This window comes from Bufo bufo, chromosome 4, assembly GCF_905171765.1.
Source record: "Bufo bufo chromosome 4, aBufBuf1.1, whole genome shotgun sequence".
NCBI lineage: Eukaryota > Metazoa > Chordata > Amphibia > Anura > Bufonidae > Bufo > Bufo bufo.
The window spans coordinates 240,798,340-240,821,456 of NC_053392.1; the positions used below are offsets into that span (position 1 = coordinate 240,798,340).

The window sequence follows — 23,117 nt, forward strand, 5'->3', positions numbered from 1 at the left end:
CTCCCAGCATGCCTGGACAGCCTACAGCTATCAGCTTACAGCAGGACATGATGAGAGTTGTAGTTTTACAACAGCTGGAGGGCGGCAGGTTGAGCATGCCTGCTCTAGGGTCTTACCATTGGGGCAGCACTGCTCCATAGAGATGTTCTTTTTTTCATTGGGCATTGTACTTTCTTCATAATGTAAAGAGCATCTTCCACATAAACAATGATTGAGATTATGGAAAGAATGGTGAGGATCCCCATGATGCAAAGTTGTATGGTGTCCACCACTGAAAACAGCAATAGAGGTGATGAGTTACAGATGACACAATACGTTTGGACAGGCTACAGCATAATACAGGCTGCCACTGTGGGTAACTACAAGGCACCCAACGCTAGCTAGTTTCACATCCGCTATAAATGACTGTGCAAAGTTCTTGTACATCGATCTTTACAGTTTTCCATCATACAAAATGTGCAGATATGCCACTGATGTACCTGCAGTCCATGGATGGGGATTCTGAATGATTGAATTCAATCTGGGTGACATTTTTCTGGGCACACCAGTTGGTGACATTTAGGACAACTTTAAGGTTGAAAAAGTTCTGTCTTTTAGGGTGCCTGCACACAATGCGGATTACATGCAGTTTTTCCACGAGGATTTTCGTTAGGAAAAAACGCAGAGTAGTACAGTACCAGTAAAGTGTATGGGATTAGACAAATCTCATGTACACTTTGCTTTTTACTTAGGTGCAGAAATTGACTTGCTGTGCGGATTTTGACATCTGCATCATGTCAATGCGTTTTGCTTGTGCGGATTTCACCCTTTTTAATGGAAGGATGAGATCTGTGGAGAATCCGCATCAATTAAGTATTGCATTTTTTTTGTGCGATTCTGGTGTAGAAATGCATGGAAATTCGGCAGATTATCTGCATGTTACCCTGCACCCATGTGGAGACACCCTAAACCTTCTCTCCCGGGGGACTGTAGATATCATGTCTGTGCTAAATAGTTATATTCAGCCAACATATTCTTCCATCAATAGACCTGCCGATCTAATTATGTTACATAGTTACATAGTTAGGGTACTTTCGCACTAGCGTTATTCTTTTCCGGCACTGAGTTCCGTCCTAGGGGCTCAATACCGGAAAAAAACTGATCAGTTTTATACTAATGCATTCTGAATGGGGAGCAATCCGTTCAGGATGCATCAGGATGTCTTCAGTTCAGTCTTTTTGCCATTTCATGACGGAGAAAATACTGCAGCATGCTGCAGTTTTCTCTCCGGCCAAAAAGACTGAACACTTGCCGGAATGCTGGATCCGACATTAATTTACATTGAAGTGTATTAGTGCCGGATCCATCATTAAGTGTTCCGGGAAAAAGGAACCGGCATACCGCATCCATTTTTCCAAATGACACTGGAGAGACGGATTCGGTATTTCTATGCATTTGTCAGACGGATCCACATCCGGATCCATCTGGCAAATGCCATCAGTTTGCGTCCGGATTGCACTGCCTGCCGGAATCCTCTGCCGCAAGTGTGAAAGTACTCTAATACGGTTGAAAAAAGACATAAGTCCATTAAGTTCAACCAGGGGATATGAGGGGACGCGAATCCCAGAAGGAAGTGAGACTCAGATTTTTACACATTTTCATAAGCATTAATGTTGTTTACTTTTAAGAATTAATCTAAACCCTTTTTAAAACTGTCCACTGTTCCTGCTGTGGCCACATCCTGAGGAAGTCCATTCCATAGCTTCACCTTTCTTACAGTAAAGAAGCTTTGACGCTTCCGGAGACTGAACTTTTTCTTCTCCAGTCGGAGGCAGTGCCCCCTTGTCTTTTGAGGGCATTTTGCATGGAACAGTTTTTCACCGTATTTTCTGTATGGCCCATTTATATATATTTGTATAGGTTAATCATGTCCCCCCCTTAGACGTCTCTTCTCAAGACTAAATAAATTCTATTATTTTAATCTTTCTTCATAACTAAGACCCTCCATGCCCCTTATCAGTTTAGTCGCTCTCCTCTGTACTTTTTCCAGCTGCAGTGCATCCTTTCTATGGACTGGTGCCCAGAACTGAACTACATATTCCAGATGAGGCCGCACGATTGCTTTGTTAAGTGGTACTATTACATCCCTGCTCTGCGAGTCCATGACTCGTTTAATACAGGACAATATCCTGGTATTTAGTCATGTTATGTGACTGTGACATTATACGTAAAGTGTTTGGCACTGTGCTAATGCAAGTGGGTACAGCTGATGACATCACTTGCCAGAATTTGCCCAGTCATGCCATTCTGATGCAGCCTGGCAGAAAAGGAATCCCTAGGAAAGAGAGGCAAGGTCAGTATTTTTTTAAACCAGCTAATGTCTAACCCACTGTATGGGGAACCTGAAAAGACTGTCCAAAAGAATATTTTATGGGACATACTGATACAGAGATTCAGTATAACTGGTCTTTAATTCACTTAAATCCTTACTCATTCTGGACTTAAGAGTCCGGTGGGCGGTCTCACTCAGTGATTGACATCTATCTATGTATACACACTCATACAGAGAAAGCTGTCAATCACTGAGTAGGACCTAGCCGTGGACTCCTAATACTAGAGTGACAAGTCTTCTCCTACAGTATATATATATATATATATATATATAAATATATATAACATACACACACCGGTATATATATATATAGATAGATAGATAGATAGATAGATAGATAGATAGATAGATATAAAATCAGTGCCTGCTGTTCTACAATATGTTGCTTTAAAAAGGGCCAGGAGTTGCAGGTTTTGCATAGTGTTATAGGATTTAGAGTGATCTGTTTTGTGAGGAACTAGCTCTACCAGTTCTACTTTGTTAGTACAATCTCGCCGTTACATTACCAGGTTTGATATGTTATATATGCATTATTAATAGTGCATAAGCTTTTATTTAAACTGTCTTTGACATACAGTATGGTAATTGTGCTGCGGTCGGTGGTAAGGAGAAGCAGGATGGCGGTACACTGTGGTTGTTCATCAGGAAGTAAACAAGCTTCTTGGGAAGTCTGTAAGAAATAGAAGAAAGGTTGCACCAGCATTATACAGAATAGCACAGGAATGCAGGTGCACCTGGTAGCGTCTCTCACGGACGGCTGTTCACTGTGATAAGGAAGTACATACAATTCTGTCATATTGTGCATGAAACAATTGGCATGAAATATGATGATGCAAGTAGTAAGCCAAGTAGAAGGAAAGTTCTGCAAGGCCTGTAGCTGAAAATAGAGAACGTACTGCTGCTCTGTGCTCTGCTAATATAGACGACCATTTAGACATTTTACAACTTAGGGTACTTTCACACTTTCATTGTTGGATTCGAGCAGGCAGTTCCGTCGCCACAACTGCCTCCCGGATCCGTGTCACAAATGCATCGCAATACCGGATCCGTCTCTCTGGTGTCATCCAGAATAATGGATCCGGTATTTATTTTTTTCACATTTTTAAAGGTCTGTGTATGCGCAGACCGGAAAACCAGATCCGTTTTTCCGGAACACTTGGTGCTGGATCCGGCATTAATACATTTCAATGGAAAATAATGCCGGTTCCGGCATTCCGGCAAGTGTTCCGGAATTTTGGCCGGAGAAAATACCGCAGCATGCGATTTTTTTCATCTAACCAGACTTTTGATTGGGCTTCCACTTCTATCTAAATTTGACTTGCACACAGGAGCGGACTGGGAACTTAAAGTGGCGCTGGAAACCTAAAAATGGACCTATGTTGTGGGCGAGTCCAAATTGACAGAAGGTGGGGCAGCACAGATAAGCAGGGACAACACAAGCAGGCAGGTCCAGCTATACTGTAGTGCAGCACAAAATACCACCCCTCTAGCTCCAAATGCCACAGTGAAGGATAAAATACCACTACCCTTGCTATAGCGTGCAAGCACGGCCACCATTGCTGGATTGCAGGGTGGTCGTAACCATGGAAACAAGCAGTGTATAATGTGATGGAAAAATGAATGAAGCCAGCAAAGGAGACAATATGGATAATAACAATACATTAGTAAGTGGCTTGTATTAACTTTCTCTATATGATAAATGCCACTTGCTGAAGTGAGACAACCCCTTTAAGTCTGATTTTAATTTCTTACATCAATCATGACATAACCCCTTTAAGGGCTCATGCACACAAACGTAAGGGCTCCATGCTCGTGCTGCGGACCACAAATTGCGGTCCGCAATGCACGTGCACTGGCCTGCGATCCGCATCCGAGGGTCCGCACCGCCAAAAAGTAGTGCATGCACTACTTTTTTGCGGTGCAGAGGCACGGCCAGAAACACCACGGAAGAACACCATAGTGCTTCCGTGGGCTTCCGATCCGTGCTTCCGCAAGTGAATGGGTCCATGATCCGTGATGCGGCTGCACAGGGCCGGTGCCCTGTGTATTGCTGACCCACCGTATGCCGGCCGCAATACGGCCACGGGAAGCACACGTTCGTGTGCATGAGCCCTAAGTCTGAGGGTACAGAGTGATCTTGGCCGCGACAACCATCATGCAGCCAATGATCGCTATGTAGCAATGCAGCCGTTGAACTGAATGGGGTCACAGTTACTGCATTCAGTTGAAAGGTTGAACTGCTACATAACAATTGTTGGTCGCACGATGAGTGTAGCCCCAGCCTTAGGCTACTTTCACACTAGCGTTTGGTGCGGATCTGTCTGCATCCGTTCAGAACGGGTCCGTTTGTATTATCTTTAACATAGCCAAGACGGATCTGTCTTGAACACCATTGAAAGTAAATGGGGGAAGGATCTGTTTTCTATTGTGCCAGATTGTGTCATAGAAAACGGATCCGTCCCCATTGACTTACATTGTGTGTCAGAACGGATCTGTTTGGCTCAGTTTCATCAGACGGACACCCAAACGCTGCAAGCAGCGTTTTAGTATCCGCCTCCAAAGCGGAATGAAGATGGAATGGAGACTGGAATGGAGACTGAACTGATGTATTCTGAGCGGATCCTTTTCCATTCAGAAAGCATTAGGGCAAAACTGATCCGTTCTGGACCGCTTGTGAGAGCCCTGAACGGATCTCAGAAACGGAAAGCCAAAATGCGTGTGTAAAAGTAGCCTTAGGCTTAAAGTTTGAAGAAAATAGTAAAAGAAATAGCATTTTTACATTTTAGCTATTTTTCTAGTAATAACAAAGCATTACCCTATAATTGATTTTTATTAGTATTGTTTGTGTTATAATTTTCTACTGAAAATCTTGATATATCACATCTTGGGCAATTGGGTATAGGGTATCAGAACCAGTGATGGCCAGTTCGCAGTGTTCGCCAGTGAACACATGCGGGCTGCCATCTTGACTCATCCGTCCGGTGATGCACAGGTAAGCCCTTACCTGTACCTGTGACGGGAGCCGGTCTGAAATCAAATGCGGTCACCGGGAGCAGGCAGTTCCGAGAACAGCCCGATGAAGGCCCCCGGCGGCTGTTCTCGGAACTGCCTGCTCCGGCTGACCGCATTTGATTTCAGACCGGCTCCCGGCACAGGTACAGGTAAGGGCTTACCTGTGCATCACCGGACGGGTGAGTCAAGATGGCAGCCCGCATGTGTTCGCTAGCGAACACTGCGAACTGGCCATCACTGATCAGAACCACAACAAATATCGCTAATCCAAGGCTACTTTTTACACAAATGGTGGGAGTGGTGAAAAACGGGACACAAAGCCGCAATGTTTTGCAAAAGTAGGGCTGTAGGAAAAAAATATATATTTTTATTTTTTAATCTTCAATTTAGGTACACAACTCTTCATAAGGCTCCATTCACACATCCGCAATTCCGTTCCACATTTTGCGGAACGGAATTGCGGACTCATTAATTTCTATGATGTGCGGCCCCTATCCGGAAATGCGGACCCGCACTTCCGGGTCTGCATTTCCGTTCCCGAAAAAAATAGAACATGCCCTATTCTTGTCCGCAATTGCGGACAAAAAACATATTCTATTAGTGCCGGCAATATGCGGTCCGCAAAATGTGGAACGCACATTGCCAGTGTTCGTGTTTTGCGGATCCGCAAAACACACACGGATGTGTGAATGGACCCTAAATCCTCTCTCCATAGTATGAAGAAGAGTTTCTGGTATAATCTGGTACCTAAACTCACTTCCAATTCCTTGATTGAAGGTATATGACTGTAACCATGAAGTGACAATGTTTTGGGGAATCAAAAGGTTTTGGAAATCATGCAAGAAATATAAAAAAAAATATTTGAAGTGTAATTCCCCCATTAAAGGGAACCTGTCACCATGAAAATGCGAAATAACCAGCAGGCAGCATGTTATAGAGCAGATTGGTATATATTATTATAATGATAAACTAATACCATACATTGTGCCACATTTATATAAACTAGTCCAGACAAAGAATAGGGCCCCAAGGAACCATTAGGATCCCAGCGTCTAGTATTCTAGTACAGTTTGGGAATTTAAAGATGTAATGTGATTATACATGAGGTCCTTTTTGCCTATTTCATAGATGATGCAGCCCCAATATGTGATACTATAATGAAGGACATTAGATTACATTTTCTTTTCAAATCCAAAAGACAATATATAATATATAACTACATTATTTAATAAAGGGATTCTTAATTTAGCTACCATATTGCATGACCCATATTGGATTTCCATGCTGTAAAAATATTCCTCTAAAACTAATTCACAAACTTTTGAAAAAGTTTAAATCAGTGGGGGTCTGATCCCTAGAACGAGGGGAGATAAGCGCACGCATATCATCCTCTCTTTCCGTACTGCCGAGGACGGAATCAAGATGGACCTACGGCCATCTATGAAACCTGTCCCATGCAGTGAGAAGAGAAAGAGAGCACATGGTTCTCTCCCCTCGCTCAGACCCCCACCAATCTAAATGTTTGATATGTCTCTATGACTTTTCAAAAATGTTGAAAAAAGTTAATGACCCTTTAAATGTAATAAGTGACAATATATTAATAGAGGTATACCTGGGGTCTGGTTTGAACTCTTCTGAAGACGCCATGATTCAGATGTTGCCCTCAGCTTCCACTCTGCTGCTCACAGCTGTAACACACTCTGCTCTGGACAGTGGTGGTGGACTTTGACAAGTTCATTTGTCTACAAAACCTCAGGTTCATTGGCAGACCTATGACATTCAGGTCATTGATTTCCATACCGAAATGTGCGTTAGATGTTTGTAGTTTTCTCTTTGAACTTTAACAGGGGAATAAAATGATATACCGTAATCATCAATACTTGAAAACTCATTTTTACTTTCTCATGCACAGATGTCCATTCATTTCCATGTCTTTCTTAACTACTTTTACATATCCTTGTTGGAGCCACATTCTCATATCAGGGCAGTTAGCCCATAGGGTTCCTGGGATACTTATGTGGTTTAACTATTCCATTCATAAGTAGAAATGTGCCTGTGCTCTTATAATCAGTTCTATTACATAAATAGATGGAGCTAAATAGCTAAAGGGGTATTCTGGTTTCTTCATGTTATCCCCTATGCTGCTCCCCGTCCTGATGGAACAGCAAGTTGATCGTGCATCCTGTCACTCCATTCATTCTCCATGGGACTGCTGGAGTAGCCAAGCGTACTAGGGATTGGTGGGGTCCAAGTGGTCAGACTCCCATGGTCAGTTCGCTATCCCTATCCATCTAAGTACAGAAGTAAACGGAACATCCCTTTAAGAATATAAAGTGGTCAGTGCTGTAAATTCCTAATATCCTTCGTGTTGTAATGGAACCTGACTAACTGCAATGGGACTTTTATTTTATCAAATGTCATTATATATATATATATATATATATATATATATTTATTTATTTTTTACCAAGGGCGTAGCTACAGTAGTCTCAACGGTCTCAATTGAGACAGGGTCCCCCAAAGGGTCCTCCTTGCAAGTGGCACACCACCAATTATGTATCTCTGTCCTCAGGGTGGCAATACAGTTAGGTGCTGTGGCGGGGGAAAGGAGCGATGTCTCCTCGCCTCACCTTTCCCTCTAATAGGCTTCAGGAATGCCTGTAGGCTATCAGAGCCCGGCCCAGCACAGTGCCGTATGCAATGTTTTTTTAAAGTATGTCTTTAACAGTAGGGATGGAAAGAAGGGGTTAGGTTGAGAATTTGGCGTGGGGTGTGCCATTAAAATTTTTGCCTCAGGCAAGAGAAAGGCTAGATGCATCCCTGCCCTTTGCCACAAAGCACTGAGGGAAGGGGGGCTCCAAGATGAACTCTTGCACCAGGGCAGCTACGCCCTTGCATGTATGTAAATATATATATATATATATTGTGACACAGTAAAGGGAGTTGTATGTGGAGGCAGGTATTTTCCTCCCGGTGTTTGCTGCTGGACTGATTAGCGGCCAGGTGGGGTCAAACACCGGACTGGATCTCATGTGCCGGTCCGGGTTTTGGCAACACCTAGATGCCTTTAAAAGACAGCTGGGTTCAGCAAAAAGGATCTCTGTATTGGGATCTGAGGCTTGTGCCGGGCTTGGAGGGATGAGACCAGTGTGAGGGGAAACAGGCCACCTAAAGCCTGTTCATGGACTCTTTGAGGCAGAACTGCCAGCAGGGTGTGAACTAACACCAAAACCACAAGGTGACTTTTTGTGTTGAATGTGACTTTTTGTTTATGAACTTGCCAAGAGTGTGAATAAACACTGAACTGTTTGATTTAAGAACTGGTTGGTGCGGGACGTGGCCTGGCAAGCATGGCGTGAGGCAGCATCAAGAAGAGCTCTCCTGAAAATCCTGGAGGAAATCCTGATTCCCATCTCCCCCCACATTGAAGACTGCCTACTACATCTAGCAGGGACCCCTGGATACCCCTGAACACATGTGGCAACTGTGGAGCGGCAAGTGAGCGGCTGCTGAAGAGGAGAAGGGCGCGCAGCACAGGGGCTGAGAATCGCGAGACCCGCCATCACGGAGGGAGAGAGGAAGAAGCGCAAAGCAAGTGCGAGTGCAGTGAGGCAGAGAACAACCCGCGGCTGACAAGCCAGGGTTTCGGAGCAGTTCTACAGGTGAAACTCAAAAAATCAGAATATCGTGCAAAGTTCATTTATTTCAGTAATGCAACTTAAAAGGTGAAACTAATATGAGATAGACTCATTACATGCAAAGCGAGAAATTTCAAGCCTTTATTTGTTATAGTTTGGATGATTATGGCTTACAGTTTATGAAACCCCAAAGTCATAATTTTGAGGCACCCTTTGCTCAGGGGGTATGGATTAATTAGCTGACTAGAGTGCGACACTTTGAGCCTAGAATATTGAACCTTTTCACAATATTCAAATTTTAAGTTGCATTACTGAAATAAATGAACTTTTGCACGATATTCAAATTTTTTGAGTTTCACCTGTAAAACCACCCCACATCTTGCATAAGAAAGCGGCGTAATCCTTACTGGTAGGAGAGGTGCAGGCAGAGAGGTCTGTACACACGGCAGTCATTTTGCAGGCGTGGCTGCGTGGTCTGTTTTGAGAGTTATTAAAGAATTAGTTTAGAGGGTCAGGCTAGCTTTCGACTTAGTATTTGAATTGGGACAGAGGCTCAGACAGGTTGGGGATGTGTGGGCAGGGAGGGGGCAGGGTAAGTTATTGTTTAGGTCTAGACTGTGTAGGGATTTGCTTTAGTTCTAATCCCTCTGTATCCTCACTCAACCCGCAGGCAGATTCTTTTACCTCTAGACTGTGCACAGTCTGGGCACAGGTTCAATCGAACCTGGAAAAGGCCCAGGAAACCCAGTGTAAACACGCCAATAAGAGACGTTCCAAGCTAAAACACGCCAATAAGAGACGTTCCAAGAGACTAAAAATCAAGCTTTGAAACAATGTTCTAAGAAATTCTCGCTGCGTTTCATTGGACCATACAATATTATTGAGCTTATTAACCTAGTATCTTTTAGACTTAAGCTACCCGACTCCCTCCGTATACATGATGTGTTCCATAAGTCGTTACTTAAGAAATATGTGTCACCAGTGGTTCCGGTTAAAAAACCTCCTCCACCTGTGGAGGTTGAGGGTCAGGAGGAATTCATTATTTCTAAAATAATAGATGTCAGAAAGATTAGAAATTCCTTTCAATACCTGGTCCACTGGAAAGGTTTTGGACCTGAGGAGAGGTCCTGGATACCTATGTCTAGGATGCATGCTTCCAGGTTAATTACAAAATTTCGCCGGGAACACCCTGAGAAACCTCGTCCACGTTTGGGTCCGGTGGCCCCTCGTAAAAGGGGGGGTACTGTAACGGGGCCGGATTTTGACCTCGGCTTGTTTACAGATTTGTCTTTGCCTCTTCCCTTGTTCTGACGTGACCTCCTGGACTGACCTCGGCTAGTTGACCCGCCTCACCTTCTGTTTTTGTTTTACCTCTTGTCCGCTTATTGTTACTTCTCAGTGGCTGTCCTCTTCCCTGCTGTCTTTTTCTCCCTGCTTGCACTTAGTAGGTTAGGGACTGTCGCCCAGTTGCACTCTTTCACCTAGGGCGGGTGGTGCAAGTAGGCAGGGACAGGGGACCAAGTGGCAGCTCAGAGGGTGCACCTCCGCTCTATCTTGATTCCCGTGACTCTACCCGTGACAGCAAGTCCACCATGTCTCCCATCATTACACTTAGCGGGGTTGTTTCCCCCTCTTCCACCGAAGTGGCGTTCACCCCTACCGCTGGCCCTTCGGACTCAGATTCCCAGGGTTATGGTCTCCCCCCTGAGCCGGGCCACTCTTCTAGGGTTACCCCTGTCACATGGGTACCAGTCACTCTCGTAGCCGGCCACAGTGCCGGGAAACCCGGGAAGTCTCTCCCTATTATAAGTCTATAGTGAAGATTTGTTGCGACAGCCACCTCGTGGGTCCATCTGCCAGAAACTGTGGACAGAGACACCATAGCAGTAGGGTAGTCTTTTAAGTCCCCATGTATACACATGACCCCTACTTTATGGCCAGTATACTCAGCGGAGCGTACCAGGGAAGCTCTTACCAGGGTCACCAGACTCCCTGAGTCCAACAGAGCCTCCGCTGGAGTGTCTCCCACCTCCACCTGGCACAGGTGGTTCAGAGACTCCGGAGCACCCACGGCACACAGTTTCCTGGCATACAATGATTGACGGAAGCCATAGTTCATGTCCATGGGTTCCCCCTGCTGGGGACAGTCCGCTCAAACATGGCCAGGCGCCCGACACCGCCAGCAGACCATTGGAGCGGGGTCCACAGGGGCCTCATCCCAGGCAGGTTTGATGGGCACCAGTCGCCGGGTCCGGTGCGGAGGGACACAGGATTTGAGTGCCCCCCTCCCAAAATAACCACCCTGTAAGTTCCGGGTAGCCTCATATCGCTCCACCAGGTCGACCATCTCCAGCGCATTACCTGAAGAGACCTAACCAATCCATTGCTGGAGAGGGGGTGGCAGAGCCCTCTAGAACCTGTCTGCTAGCAACCGGTCCAGCATAGCAGTGGGGCTCAGCACATCAGGTTGTAGCCACTTTTGCAACAGGTTGAGCAGGTTATAATACTGGGGTCTTACGGGTTCAGCCGGGTTGAACTCCCACTGCTGCACCCACTGGGCCCGAACCAGTACATTCACCCCCAGTCTTGCCAAAATCTCCCCCTTTACCTTTGGGTAGTCGGCCGCTTAATCGTCCAGCAAATCAAAGTACACGCACTGATACTCTGATGCCAGGAAAGGAGCAACGACCTCAGCCCACTGGTCCGGGGGCAGCCTTTCCCTGGTGGCCACTTTCTCATACATTGGCAGATATGTTTCGATGTCATCTGTGGGTGTCATCTTAGGGATCGCTGCATGAACTGCTTTCCGGGCATTGTGGATGCTTGGGGTTGCTCCTGCTGTTTGCAAAGCCATCATGTGCTGTAGCAGAAACCGGTTGGTCTCTTGCTGCTGCAGATTAGCCTCCATGAGGGCCTTCAAAACAGCCTCCATTTTGTCACGTGACACAGGTTTAAACCTAGCAGGTTTGATAAAAGACATACACCCGTGTGCAAACCAAAAATATTTCGGCGATCACGCCAGCCTCACTGCGCCTACCCGCATACTCCACCAATTGTAGCGATTTGCTCTGGTAGGCAGGGTAAGTGGACGCAATACAGAGGCAAGACCACGGTTGAAAAAAAAAAAGTCCAGTGTTTATTCACACTGAAAAGAAAAAACAATGCTTTACAGAGTGATGGTGTTAGTTCACACAGCAAGAGCTCCCAAAAATAACATAAATCACCAGGCTTTAGGGTGCCTGACTCCCAGCAGGCGGCTCTCATGCAGCTCCCAAAAACACAGAGCTTTCACAGCTCCACTCTCACTTCAAGGATCATATCACACCCAGCTGAGCTGTTGGCTGGGTTTTTAAACCCCAGCCCAAAAGCTGGCCTGGACGTGGGGAACAGCCAAACCACCCTGCTCTTTGGCTGCTCCCAATAAGAACCAGCCCGGATTGGCTTTACAGCCACACTAAGTAAAACAGTGTCAGCGAGCACTAGCTGCCGCTGACACACAAAATTACCGGTTCTTATCTCACCGAGGCCAAGAACCTCGGTGACACGTACCTTCCGTCAATGACGGACCCTTGCGCCCTCCTACAACTGGTATGAATGGATGTGTGAATATCACCGCGGCGCTGCAGGATTCTTCATCAAGAGGTACAAAATGTTATTCTCATTATGGCAACGCTTAAGATAATCTCATGGAATGTGAGGGGCCTAAACTGCAAGGTTAAAAGACCGCTAGTGTTTAACTAAAGTCTCACAACTCTAATGTGATTATTCTACAGGAGACGCATCTGAGGGACCGCAAAGTCTTGTCTCTGAGACGCTCTTGGGTGGGGCAGACCCACCATGCGACATATACGAATACAGCGCGGCGAGTATCTATCCTGGTCAGTAAGAGAACTCCATTACAATTACACACAGTTTCAATAGATCCTCATGGTAGATTTGTGATCATATATAGTATGATACTTGCCCCATTTTCTAGATCTGTACTAGATGAGGTCATGATTAAGGTCTCACAGTTACCGCAATCCCCCTTTATTATAGTAGGAGATTTTAATGCAGTCATGGATAATCGACTTGACAGACTTAAAGGGGTTGTCCGGGTTCAGAGCTGAACCCGGACATACCTCCATTTTCACCCTGGCAGCCCCCCTGACTTGAGCATCGGAGCAGTTCATGCTCTGATGCTCTCCTTTGCCCTGCGTTAAATCGTGCAAAGGCATTTTTTGGAGATGCGGTGACGTACCGGGGCTCTCCATGGGGCTGCCAGGAAGCCAGTAAAAGGGCTAGGGCAGCGCTAAAGCCCGCTGTCACGACCTTTGGTGTGCGCTGTGACACTTATGCCACGCTTGCTGTTGCCTGTGGCAACGTGTTGCTGTTTCAGCAATGAAATTAAAACTGGGGACCGTTGTCCGTCAAAAAAATAGGACAGGTCATATTTTTTTGACGGACAGGTCATATTTTTTTGACGGACAGGAAACACGGATCACGGATGCGGCTGCAAAATGGTGCATTTTCCGATTTTTCCACGGACCCATTGAAAGTCAATGGGTCCGCGAAAAAAAACCTGAAAATGGCACAACGGCCACGGATGCACACAACGGTCATGTGCATGAGGCCTAATAGCGAGGTATTGGCAAGCGGTTCATGAGTTCTTGAGCTTGAGGCCTCATGCACACGACCGTTCCGTTTTTTTGCGGTCCGCAAACCTGAGGCCTGAAGCTGGGATTGACGATGATGTGCTCCCCGGAAAACAGTTTACTAGGATTGGTTTGCCCCTTAAGGACCCTGCCATTTTTCACCTTAAGGACCAGGCCATTTTTTGCAGATCTGACATGTGTCACTTTATATGTGGATAAGTTTAAAACTCTTTTACTTATCCAGGCCATTCTGAGACTGTTTTCTCATCACATATTGTACTTCATGACAGTGGTAAAATTGAGTAAAAAAATATTATTTTTATTTATAACAAATGCCAAATGTAACAAAAATGTGGAAAAATTAGCAAATTTTCAAATTTCTATTTCTCTACTTTTATAATAGATAGTAATACCTCCAAAAATAGTTATTAGTTTACATTCTCCATATGTCTACTTCATGTTTGGATCATTTTGTGAATGCCATTTTATTTTTTGGGGACGTTAGAAGGCTTAGAAGTTTAGAAGCAAAACTTGAAATTTTTCCTAAAATTTCTAAAACCCACTTTTTCAGGACCAGTTCAGGTCTGAAGTCACTTTGTGAGGCTTACATAATAGAAACCACCAAAAAATTACCCCATTTTACAAATTACACCCCTCAAGGTATTCAAAACTGATTTTACAAACTTCGTTAACCCTTTAGGTGTTCCACAAGAATTAAAGGAAAGTAGATTTTCCATTTTAATCAATTTTTTACAGTTACAAAGCAAGGGTTAACAGCCAAACAAAATTCTATATTTATGGCCCTGATTCTGTAGTTTACAGAAACACCCGATATGTGGTCGTAAACTGCTGTACGGACACACGGCATTGCGCAGAAGGAAAGGAACGCCATGTGGTTTTTGGAAAGAAGATTTCACTGGGATAATTTTAAGCTGCCATGTCACATTTGAAGACCCCCTGATGCACCCCTAGAGTAGAAACTCCAAAAAAGTGACCCCATTTTAGAAACTACACCCCTCAAGGTATAAAAAACTGATTCTACAAACTATGTTAACCCTTTAGATGTTCCACAAGAAGTAATGGAAAATAGAGATGAAATTTCAGATTTTCACTTTTTTGGCAGATTTTTTTTATTTTAATCCATTTTTTCCAGTTACAAAGCAAGGGTTAACAACCAAACAAAACTAAATATTTATGGCCCTGATTCTGTAGTTTACAGAAACACCCCATATGTGTTCGTAAACTGCTGTACGGGCACACGGCATTGCGCAGAAGGAAAGGAATGCCATACGGTTTTTGGAAGGCAGATTTTGCTGGACTGGTTTTTTGACACCATGTCCCATTTGAAGCCCCCCTGATGCACCCCTAGAGTAGAAACTCCAAAAAATTTACCCCATTTTGGAAACTACGGGATAAGGTGGCAGTTTTGTTGGTACTATTTTAGGGTACATATGATTTTTGGTTGCTCTATATTACACTTTTTGTGAGGCAAGGTAACAAGAAATTGCAGTTTTGGCATGGTTTTCATTTTTTGGTATTTACAACATTCATCTGACAGGTTAGATCATGTGGTATTTTTATAGAGCAGGTTGTTACGGATGCGTCAATACTAAATATGACTACTTCTTTTGGTTGTTTGTTTCAGTTTTACATAACAAAGCATTTAAAAAAAAAAAAATTTAGTTTAGTTTTATTAATTTTTGGGGCGACTGTCTTGTGTAGGGGCAAATTTTTTTTGGGATGAGATGACGGTTTTATTGGTACTATCATAGGGTGCATATGACTTTGTGATCGCTTGCTATTATACTTTTTGTGATGTAAGGTGACAAAAATGGCTTTTTTTACACCTTTTTTTTTTTTTTACGGTATACACCTGAGGGGTTAGGGCATGTGATATTTTTATAGATCAGGTTATTACGGACCCGGCGATACCTAATATGTCTACTTTTTTTATTTATATAAGTTTTACACAATGATTTCATTTAAAAAAAATAATAATTATGTTTTAGTGTCTCCTTAGTCTAAGTGCCATAGTTTTTTCAGCTTTTGGGCGATTATCTTAGGTAGGGTATGATTTTTGCGGGATGAGATGACAGTTTGATTGGCACTATTTTGGGGTGCGTATGACTTTTTGATCGCTTGCTATTACACTTTTTGTGATGTAAGGTGATAAAAAAATTGCTTTTTTTACACCGTTTTTATTTAAAAAATTTACGGTGTTCATCTGAGGGATTAGGTCATGCGATACCCAATATGTATACTTTTTTTATTTACTTAAGTTTTACACAATAACAGCATTTTTAAAACAAAAAAAAAACAATGTTTTAGTGTCTCCATATTCTGAGCCATAGTTTTTTCAGTTTTTGGGCAATTGTCTTAGGTAGGGGCTAATTTTTTGCGGAATGAGGTGACGGTTAGATTGGTACTATTTTGGCGGGCATACGCCTTTTTGATCGCTTGGTGTCGTACTTTTAGTGATGTAAGGTGACAAAAAATGGTTTATTTAGCACAGTTTTTATTTTATTTTTTTATAGAACAGGTCGATACAGACACGGCGATACCTAATATGTATACTTTTCTTTTTTGCCCTATTTTTTACAATGTTTATTTTTTTACTTTATTCAGGGAAAATGACGTTTGTTTCTTTACTTAAAACTTTAAATTTTTTTGGGGGGAAACTTTTTTTCACTTTATTTTTTGTCCCACTTTGGGACTTCAACTTTTGGGGGTCTGATCCCCTTTACAATGCATTCCAATACTTCTGTATTGGAATGCATTGGCTGTAAGTGTAATACAGTGTGTATTACACATACAGCTTCCTGCCTGTGACATCCAGGGGGCTGGATCTCACAGGCTCTCCCCCGGAAGGCAGCCCCGATGCCTAAGGAAGGCATCGCCCTGTCTTCCCTGCTATCGGGTCCCCGTCACAGCAGCACGGGGACCCGATGGCAGCTCTGATCCCTGCCCGACATCGCACGTGCCGCCTTCAGCGCTGACATCAAGGGTTAATGCGCCGGCATCAGTGATTTCACCGATGCTGGCGCATGCAGCAGGGGTCCGGCTATCAGTGACTGCACCCGCCCGATCATCATGAAGTACATGTACGTCACCGGTCTTTAAGTCCCGGACAGAAATTACGTACATGTACGTCATGGGTCCTTAACGGGTTAATGACCTGAAACAAGATAAATACTCTAGGATACTATACCGTCTTCTAATGTTTTATGCTAGAAAGGTAATTCTGCTGAATTGGAAGCCCCCGAAGGTCGCCTCAGTTTGGCAGTGGGGGCAGCATATTGATGAGGCTTTGTCAATGTATAAAATGACTTACGTCGCTAGGGGAAACCCAGAGAGATTTGAGAAGATTTGGGGCCCATGGCTGTCGGACAGGGAGGTGATGCTCTAAATCAGGGTGGGGGGGTCTGCAGCGCTAAGGTGGTGTGTATGAGTGAGTGAATGGAACTTAAAGATATTTCTGCAGTTAACAAGCTGCAGCGGCGAATTTATACGTTTACACAGAGAAACACTGATGGTACTCTATGAAGTCTCTATAATGTATCAAGCTAGCTGTTGCAATGTCTATGTGCAGCGTCCCACTCCTGTACGTGGGCACTGCAAATATTGTTATATTGTATGTTGTAGCATGTTGAATTGCACTTTTGTATAAAGATCCCTATTAACAGGCTGTTAGGTGCATTAGACCTATTCCACCACTAGATGGGGATAGCACCAAAGTATATATAGACCTCAGTTCAGGCCTTGTTAGAAGGAGTTGGTGAGGAGCAGGGGGAAGGAGCCCCCTCCTCTCAGCTCTCTGGAGCTCCAAGGCCCAGAGTAGCCCAGACCTATCTCAGTTATCAAAGCCAAGGAATAGGCAAAAGGTGGGACCTTGCTTCTACGGTACACCCTTACGGGGTGTCCAGTGAAAGATTATTTTCTATATAAAGACAAAGGAGGACAATAGCCATTTTACTAGGCTTCAGGCACCTTTGTACCAAGGTGAAGGATTCATTAGCTTCCGGCAGCCTCACCATTTATTATTTCAAGTACAGAAAGGCCATCTGTAGCAACACTGAAGTAGAAGATTAGGATCCTAAAACCACCGTCACTGAGACCAGGACCAGATTCAGGACTAAATACCTGTGAGCACACAAACTCCTACGATAGCCTGAGATATAGCCACACATACAGCCTGTTACCTGGATTTACCACATCTAACCTCCATATGCATAAGAAACTGTTTATATCTGGATGTAGATTGCTGCCAAGACCCTGTTTACAGTAAAGTTCTTAGTTGGATTCGAACTCTGTCTCATTCTTCCAACTCCATACCACAACCACTCTCATAATTTTGCACCACCAAGGTACTGGCGTCACGACATTACCTAATTCAGGGGCCCAGCCGCACAAGCACCCAGAAAATCGAATCACCATCAAGGGCACCTCGATCACCACCTGGCCGGTGTCCCCTGTAATAGAGCGTGCCCTGGAGAATTTGGTGCTGTTCTCCCCTTCACTGCACTACTGACTCAGGGAGGCATCTGCTAACCGTGAGTACATGAACTATTGCTCCCGTCGGCCCACCGTGAGCCTCACATGTTTTCCCCTGCAGTCCGGCACGCTGCATATGTGCTACATGAGCGTGTGTGTTCTGCACTATTTTATATGTTGTTTTCTCTTTAAAAATGACAAATAAAGACTATTAAAAATAAAAAGGACTGGTTGGTGCCTCTATACTGCGTCTGCTTATCCTGTCTACCAGGGCGAAACCCCACAGTTGGTGAAGGATGCGTGCATACGCAGTGAGGCTGGCGTAAAAGCTGACTTTTTTTTTTCTTTTTCCTCCGGGCATGGATGTATGTCCTGGATTAAACCAGCTAAATTTCAACCCGTGTTACTCGGCAAAATGGAAGCTGTAATAAAGGCCCTCTTGGAGGCTAACCTGCAACAGCGGGAGGCTAATAAGCAGCAGCAAGAAACAAACCAGCTGCTGCTGCAACACCTGATGGCTCTACGGACGGCAGGAGCATCCCTGAGCGTTCACGATGCCCAGAAAGCGGTTCGTACAGCGATCCCCAAGATGGCACGGATGACGTCGAAACCTACCTGGCGGTATTCGAGAAAGTGGCCAGAAGGGAGAATCTAACCCAAGACCAGTGGGCTGAGGTCATCGCTCCATTCCTGGTATCCGAGTCCCAGCAGGTGTATTTCGACTTACCGGACGAGCAAGCGGCCGATTACCAGAAATCAAGGGTGAGATCCTGGCGAGGCTCGAGGTGAATGTGTTGGTCCGGGCCCAGAGGGTGCACCAGTGGGAGTTTAACCCGGCTGAGCCGGCGAGACCCCAGTATTATGATTTATTTCACCTTTTGCAAAAAATGGCTACAACCGGATATGCTATGCTGGACCGTATTTTAGCTGATATGTTCTGGAGGCCGTTGCCATACACTCTTCAGCATTGGATTGGCCACGCGTCTCCTGTTAATGCCCTTGAGATGGTGGACCTGGTTGAACGATATGAGAGTATCAGGAAACTAAAGGGGGGCTCTTTTGGGAAGGGGGCAGTTAAACCCCGACAATCCCCACCCCAGACCCGGAGACTGGAGGTGAAAAAAGCCAACCTGGGAGATACCCACTGCGGACCTGGCTCCGATGATTTGTTGGCGGTGTCATGAGCTCAGTCACGTAAGGGCCGACTCGACTTTCTCCATATGGTTGAGACCATGGACACTAACTATGGCTACCTTCGGTCGCTATATGCCAGGAAGCTGTGTGCAACAGGTACCATTGAGTCTCTAGATAATAATCACCTGTGCCAGGTGTAAGTGGGAGACACCCCAGCGGTGGCTCTGCTGGACTCGGGGAGTCTGGTGACCCTGGTGCGACCCGCTGAGTTTACTGGCCGGGAGGTAATGTGCATACATGGTGACTTAAAAGACTACCCCACCGCTCTGGTGTCTTTAACCACGGTTGCCGGCAGATTCATGAAGTGTCCGTCGCCACAAATCTACACTATGAACTAATAATAGGAAGAGACTTCCCGTGCTTCCCGGAACTGTGGCCAGCTATGAGACTTACCGGTCCCCAAGTCAGGGATAAGTCCAGTGGATTGGCCTCGCTCAGTTGGGAGGCCAGAACCCTAGGAAACCCGACGCCAAAGGGCCAGCGGTAGGGGGACCGCCACTTTAGTAGATAAGGGAGGAACAACCCTGCTGAATGTGATGGCCCCCAGACCCATTTCCGTAGTCTCTTAGTACCTCTCCCAATCATCAAGGTCCCGTTTGAAAGAATCGCTAAGGATCTCATAGGACCAGTACCAAAGTCCGCTAGAGGGCACCAACACATTGCGGATGTGCTAGCGGCCATCTAGCAACCCATGTCCTCAGCTCTATACACAAAATCCCGGTGACAGGTTCCCTTTAAGTTCCCGGTAGAACACAGAGCAGGCCGGTTGCAGGGAAACGCGGATGCCCTGTCCCGGGTGCACTGTTTGGCATGTGTTCACCCCCTCAAGGTTGAACAAAGGAAGGGGGGTATGTCTCTGTGCTATAGTCATTGATGTTCTCTAAAGTGTCTTGGTTATTTTGTAAAACACTGTTTTAGTAGCATGGAATAGCCACAAGAAAAAACCCTTCAACTGGTGAGCAATTAAGATTACATTATTTCTGAAAAAAATCACGTGTTCATAAATTGTTCTCTAATTTTGATCTCCAGCGTAAATGATAAACTTAACTTCATCTTCTTGTGATCTTCTTGACAGCATCCATTGGTAACCGATAGCTGCATTTCTGTATGCGTGGGAATAAATAGGATTTTGGTTACCAACTGATGCTGTCACACTTCTCTTTGCATACTTTCTGCAGCATGTGGATAACATTTATTTAAAATTTCATCCACTTTAATGCTACTGTTAATGATGCAGATTTTCTACATTAAGTTCCACTGCACAAAATCTACAGTGTTTATGCTGCGTCTGGCCATACCCTTAGTGATCAGTACATGCACTGTATAGTGACTCGTGTGTATTGCTACCACAAGCTGCATATATGTAAATCATGACAATAATCATACCACGTGGCTTTTTTCCCCGTGGCCTGCGAATTACTGCGTACATGCCTACACATGATGACACATGTCAAGAACAACACTCCAACTGGGTGAAGAATTTGGCATCTTTTCAGCTTCGACTTGATGGGGCATATGGCTGGCACTGCAATGGAGGCATGTGGTGGTACTGCTGAGAGAGCATTTGGCTGGCAGTCTAACTGTATGGCTCCTGTACACCCCTTGCACTGACCCCAGTCACATTTCTAGATGTACCCCACCATGCAGTCATAAGCATATCGGACTAATATTACACAACATTACAATGCTGGGACATTTGTATAATACAGTACAGAGTTAATGTGCAAAGTGCATTATGATGTTACGATCAAAAACTTATCCTGCTGGTCATTGACCTAACCTTTAACCGTTGCAGCTCAGACTAGTATCTTTAATGTTTGCCACTGAACAGTAAACTGACCACAAAATGTCAAGGTTCTCCCAGAGGCAAAAGTTCACCCAAATTGTCATGGAGGCAAGGTCTCTGACAAGAAGCCATTTCTCTGTCCACACTTTTTTATATACACAGATTACCACTGTGGTTGGTGATGAATTGTAAGAAGCTGATCTGAAATTTATATTTTCTTATAATTGTAGGTCTGCATTATTGTAAGCAGAACCAAAACTTGGAAGGTAAGTGCAGTACTTGCTATTAGACTACTCCTTAGAAAGATTTGGCAATCTAGCTGATTGCAAGAAAAAGTTTTGCCATAATTGTGTAAAATGAATGGTCAACATTTTTGTAATAATCAAAATTAATTTTAAATGTTCGACATTTTATTACACTTTATGATTGTTGTTTCAGGTTTTTCAGCATCTCTATTACCTGAATATGAAATGCTGAGTAGACAATGTTAGTGAAAATAGACAGTACAAAGTGGAGATTGTTGTGGCATCATATATTGAAGACATATATGTGCAGGTAATGATCTCTTGTATGTTATAGTAAGTTGACTGTTACAGTTCTTGTAGGCTGAGAAGAGGGTGGATTGATCCTTAAAGAACCATTCTAGTAGGCCCTCATAACTAATACAGATATACAATGCTGCTTACTAAAGAAAGTGCGCATGTACTTTGGGAACATTTTTAATATGTCATAGAGAAATATCGAAAGTTTTGATCGGTGGGAGCTCAACTGCTGAGATCCTTGCTGATGGCTAGATGTTGGGGAGAGCAGTGCTCACATAGTGTGCTCTCTCCTTGCTGAAGGATACTTTGTATTCAATCCATCTCAATTCCATCTCCTGCAGGGAGGAGAGAGAGGGAGCTATGTGAGCACTTTTCTCTCCTCGTTTTAGCGCTCAGTTGAGGTCCCAGCATTTCAACCCTCACCAATCGTAACTTTTAATATTTCGCTATGACATATCAAAAGTTTTCCCAAAGTACATGCACACTTTATGGAACATAACTACAATGCAGAGTTATTGTGGAAAACTGGGGTTGTCTCACTTCAGCAAATGCCATTTATCATGTAGACAAATTTAATACAAGGCACTTACTAATGTATTGTGATTGTCCACACACATCGTACAGCACATTGTACATTGCTCGGTTCCAGGGGTTACGACCACTGCTGCTGTGCAGATATGAGGTGGCTGGGACAGGAGCTGCTGAGCATGTGTGCTTATGAGCACTCCCATTGGCCCGGCCACCCGAGAGGCCTGCGCTTTTTCCTATTGTGTGAGCACGACCACCACTCCTGGATTGCAGGGTGGTCATAAGCCCTGGATACGAACATTGTATAATGTGATGGAAAAATTTATCAAGCCAGCAAAGGCTGGCAATATAGACAATCACAGTACATTAGTAAGTGCTTGTATTAACCACCTCCCGACCGCCTAACGCACGGATGCGTCCGGAAGGTGGTTGATTCATTCCTCCTGGACGCATCCGTGCGTCATCTCGCGAGACGCGAGATTTCCTGTGAACGCGCGCACACAGGCGCGCACGCTCACAGGAACGGAAGGTAAGAGAGTGGATCTCCAGCCTGCCAGCGGCGATCGTTCGCTGGCAGGCTGGAGATGTGATTTTTTTAACCCCTAACAGGTATATTAGACGCTCTTATGATAACAGCGTCTAATATACCTGCTACCTGGTCCTCTGGTGGTCCCTTTTGTTTGGATCGACCACCAGAGGACACAGGTAGCTCAGTAAAGTAGCACCAACCACCACTACACTACACTACACCCCCCCCCCCGTCACTTATTAACCCCTTATTCACCCCTGATCACCCCAGATCACCCCATATAGACTCCCTGATCACCCCCCTGTCATTGATCACCCCCCTGTCATTGATAACCCCCTGTAAGGCTCCATTCAGAGGTCCGTATGAATTTTACGGATCCACTGATAGATGGA

At 44.7% G+C, this 23,117-nt stretch overlaps 1 protein-coding gene and 1 long non-coding RNA gene across 2 annotated transcripts in view; one reads left to right on the top strand and one right to left on the bottom strand.

Moving 5' to 3' along the window:
- SLC51A (solute carrier family 51 subunit alpha) overlaps positions 1-7,128 on the bottom strand; it is a 45,212-nt gene extending 38,084 nt beyond the window's left edge. The window contains exons 1-3 of the mRNA XM_040428405.1: positions 6,996-7,128; positions 2,947-3,041; positions 117-271 (exon numbers count right to left, since the gene is read on the bottom strand). Coding sequence (XP_040284339.1) covers positions 117-271; positions 2,947-3,041; positions 6,996-7,030 — 285 coding nt within the window. The 5' untranslated portion in view covers positions 7,031-7,128. The remainder of the gene's footprint in view (positions 1-116; positions 272-2,946; positions 3,042-6,995) is intronic.
- Positions 7,129-21,249: 14,121 nt separating this feature from the next.
- The window catches only part of LOC121000060, a 34,654-nt gene continuing 32,786 nt past the window's right edge, over positions 21,250-23,117 (top strand). Inside the window, exons 1-2 of the long non-coding RNA XR_005778741.1 lie at positions 21,250-21,392; positions 21,565-21,681. This is a non-coding gene — a long non-coding RNA (uncharacterized LOC121000060). The remainder of the gene's footprint in view (positions 21,393-21,564; positions 21,682-23,117) is intronic.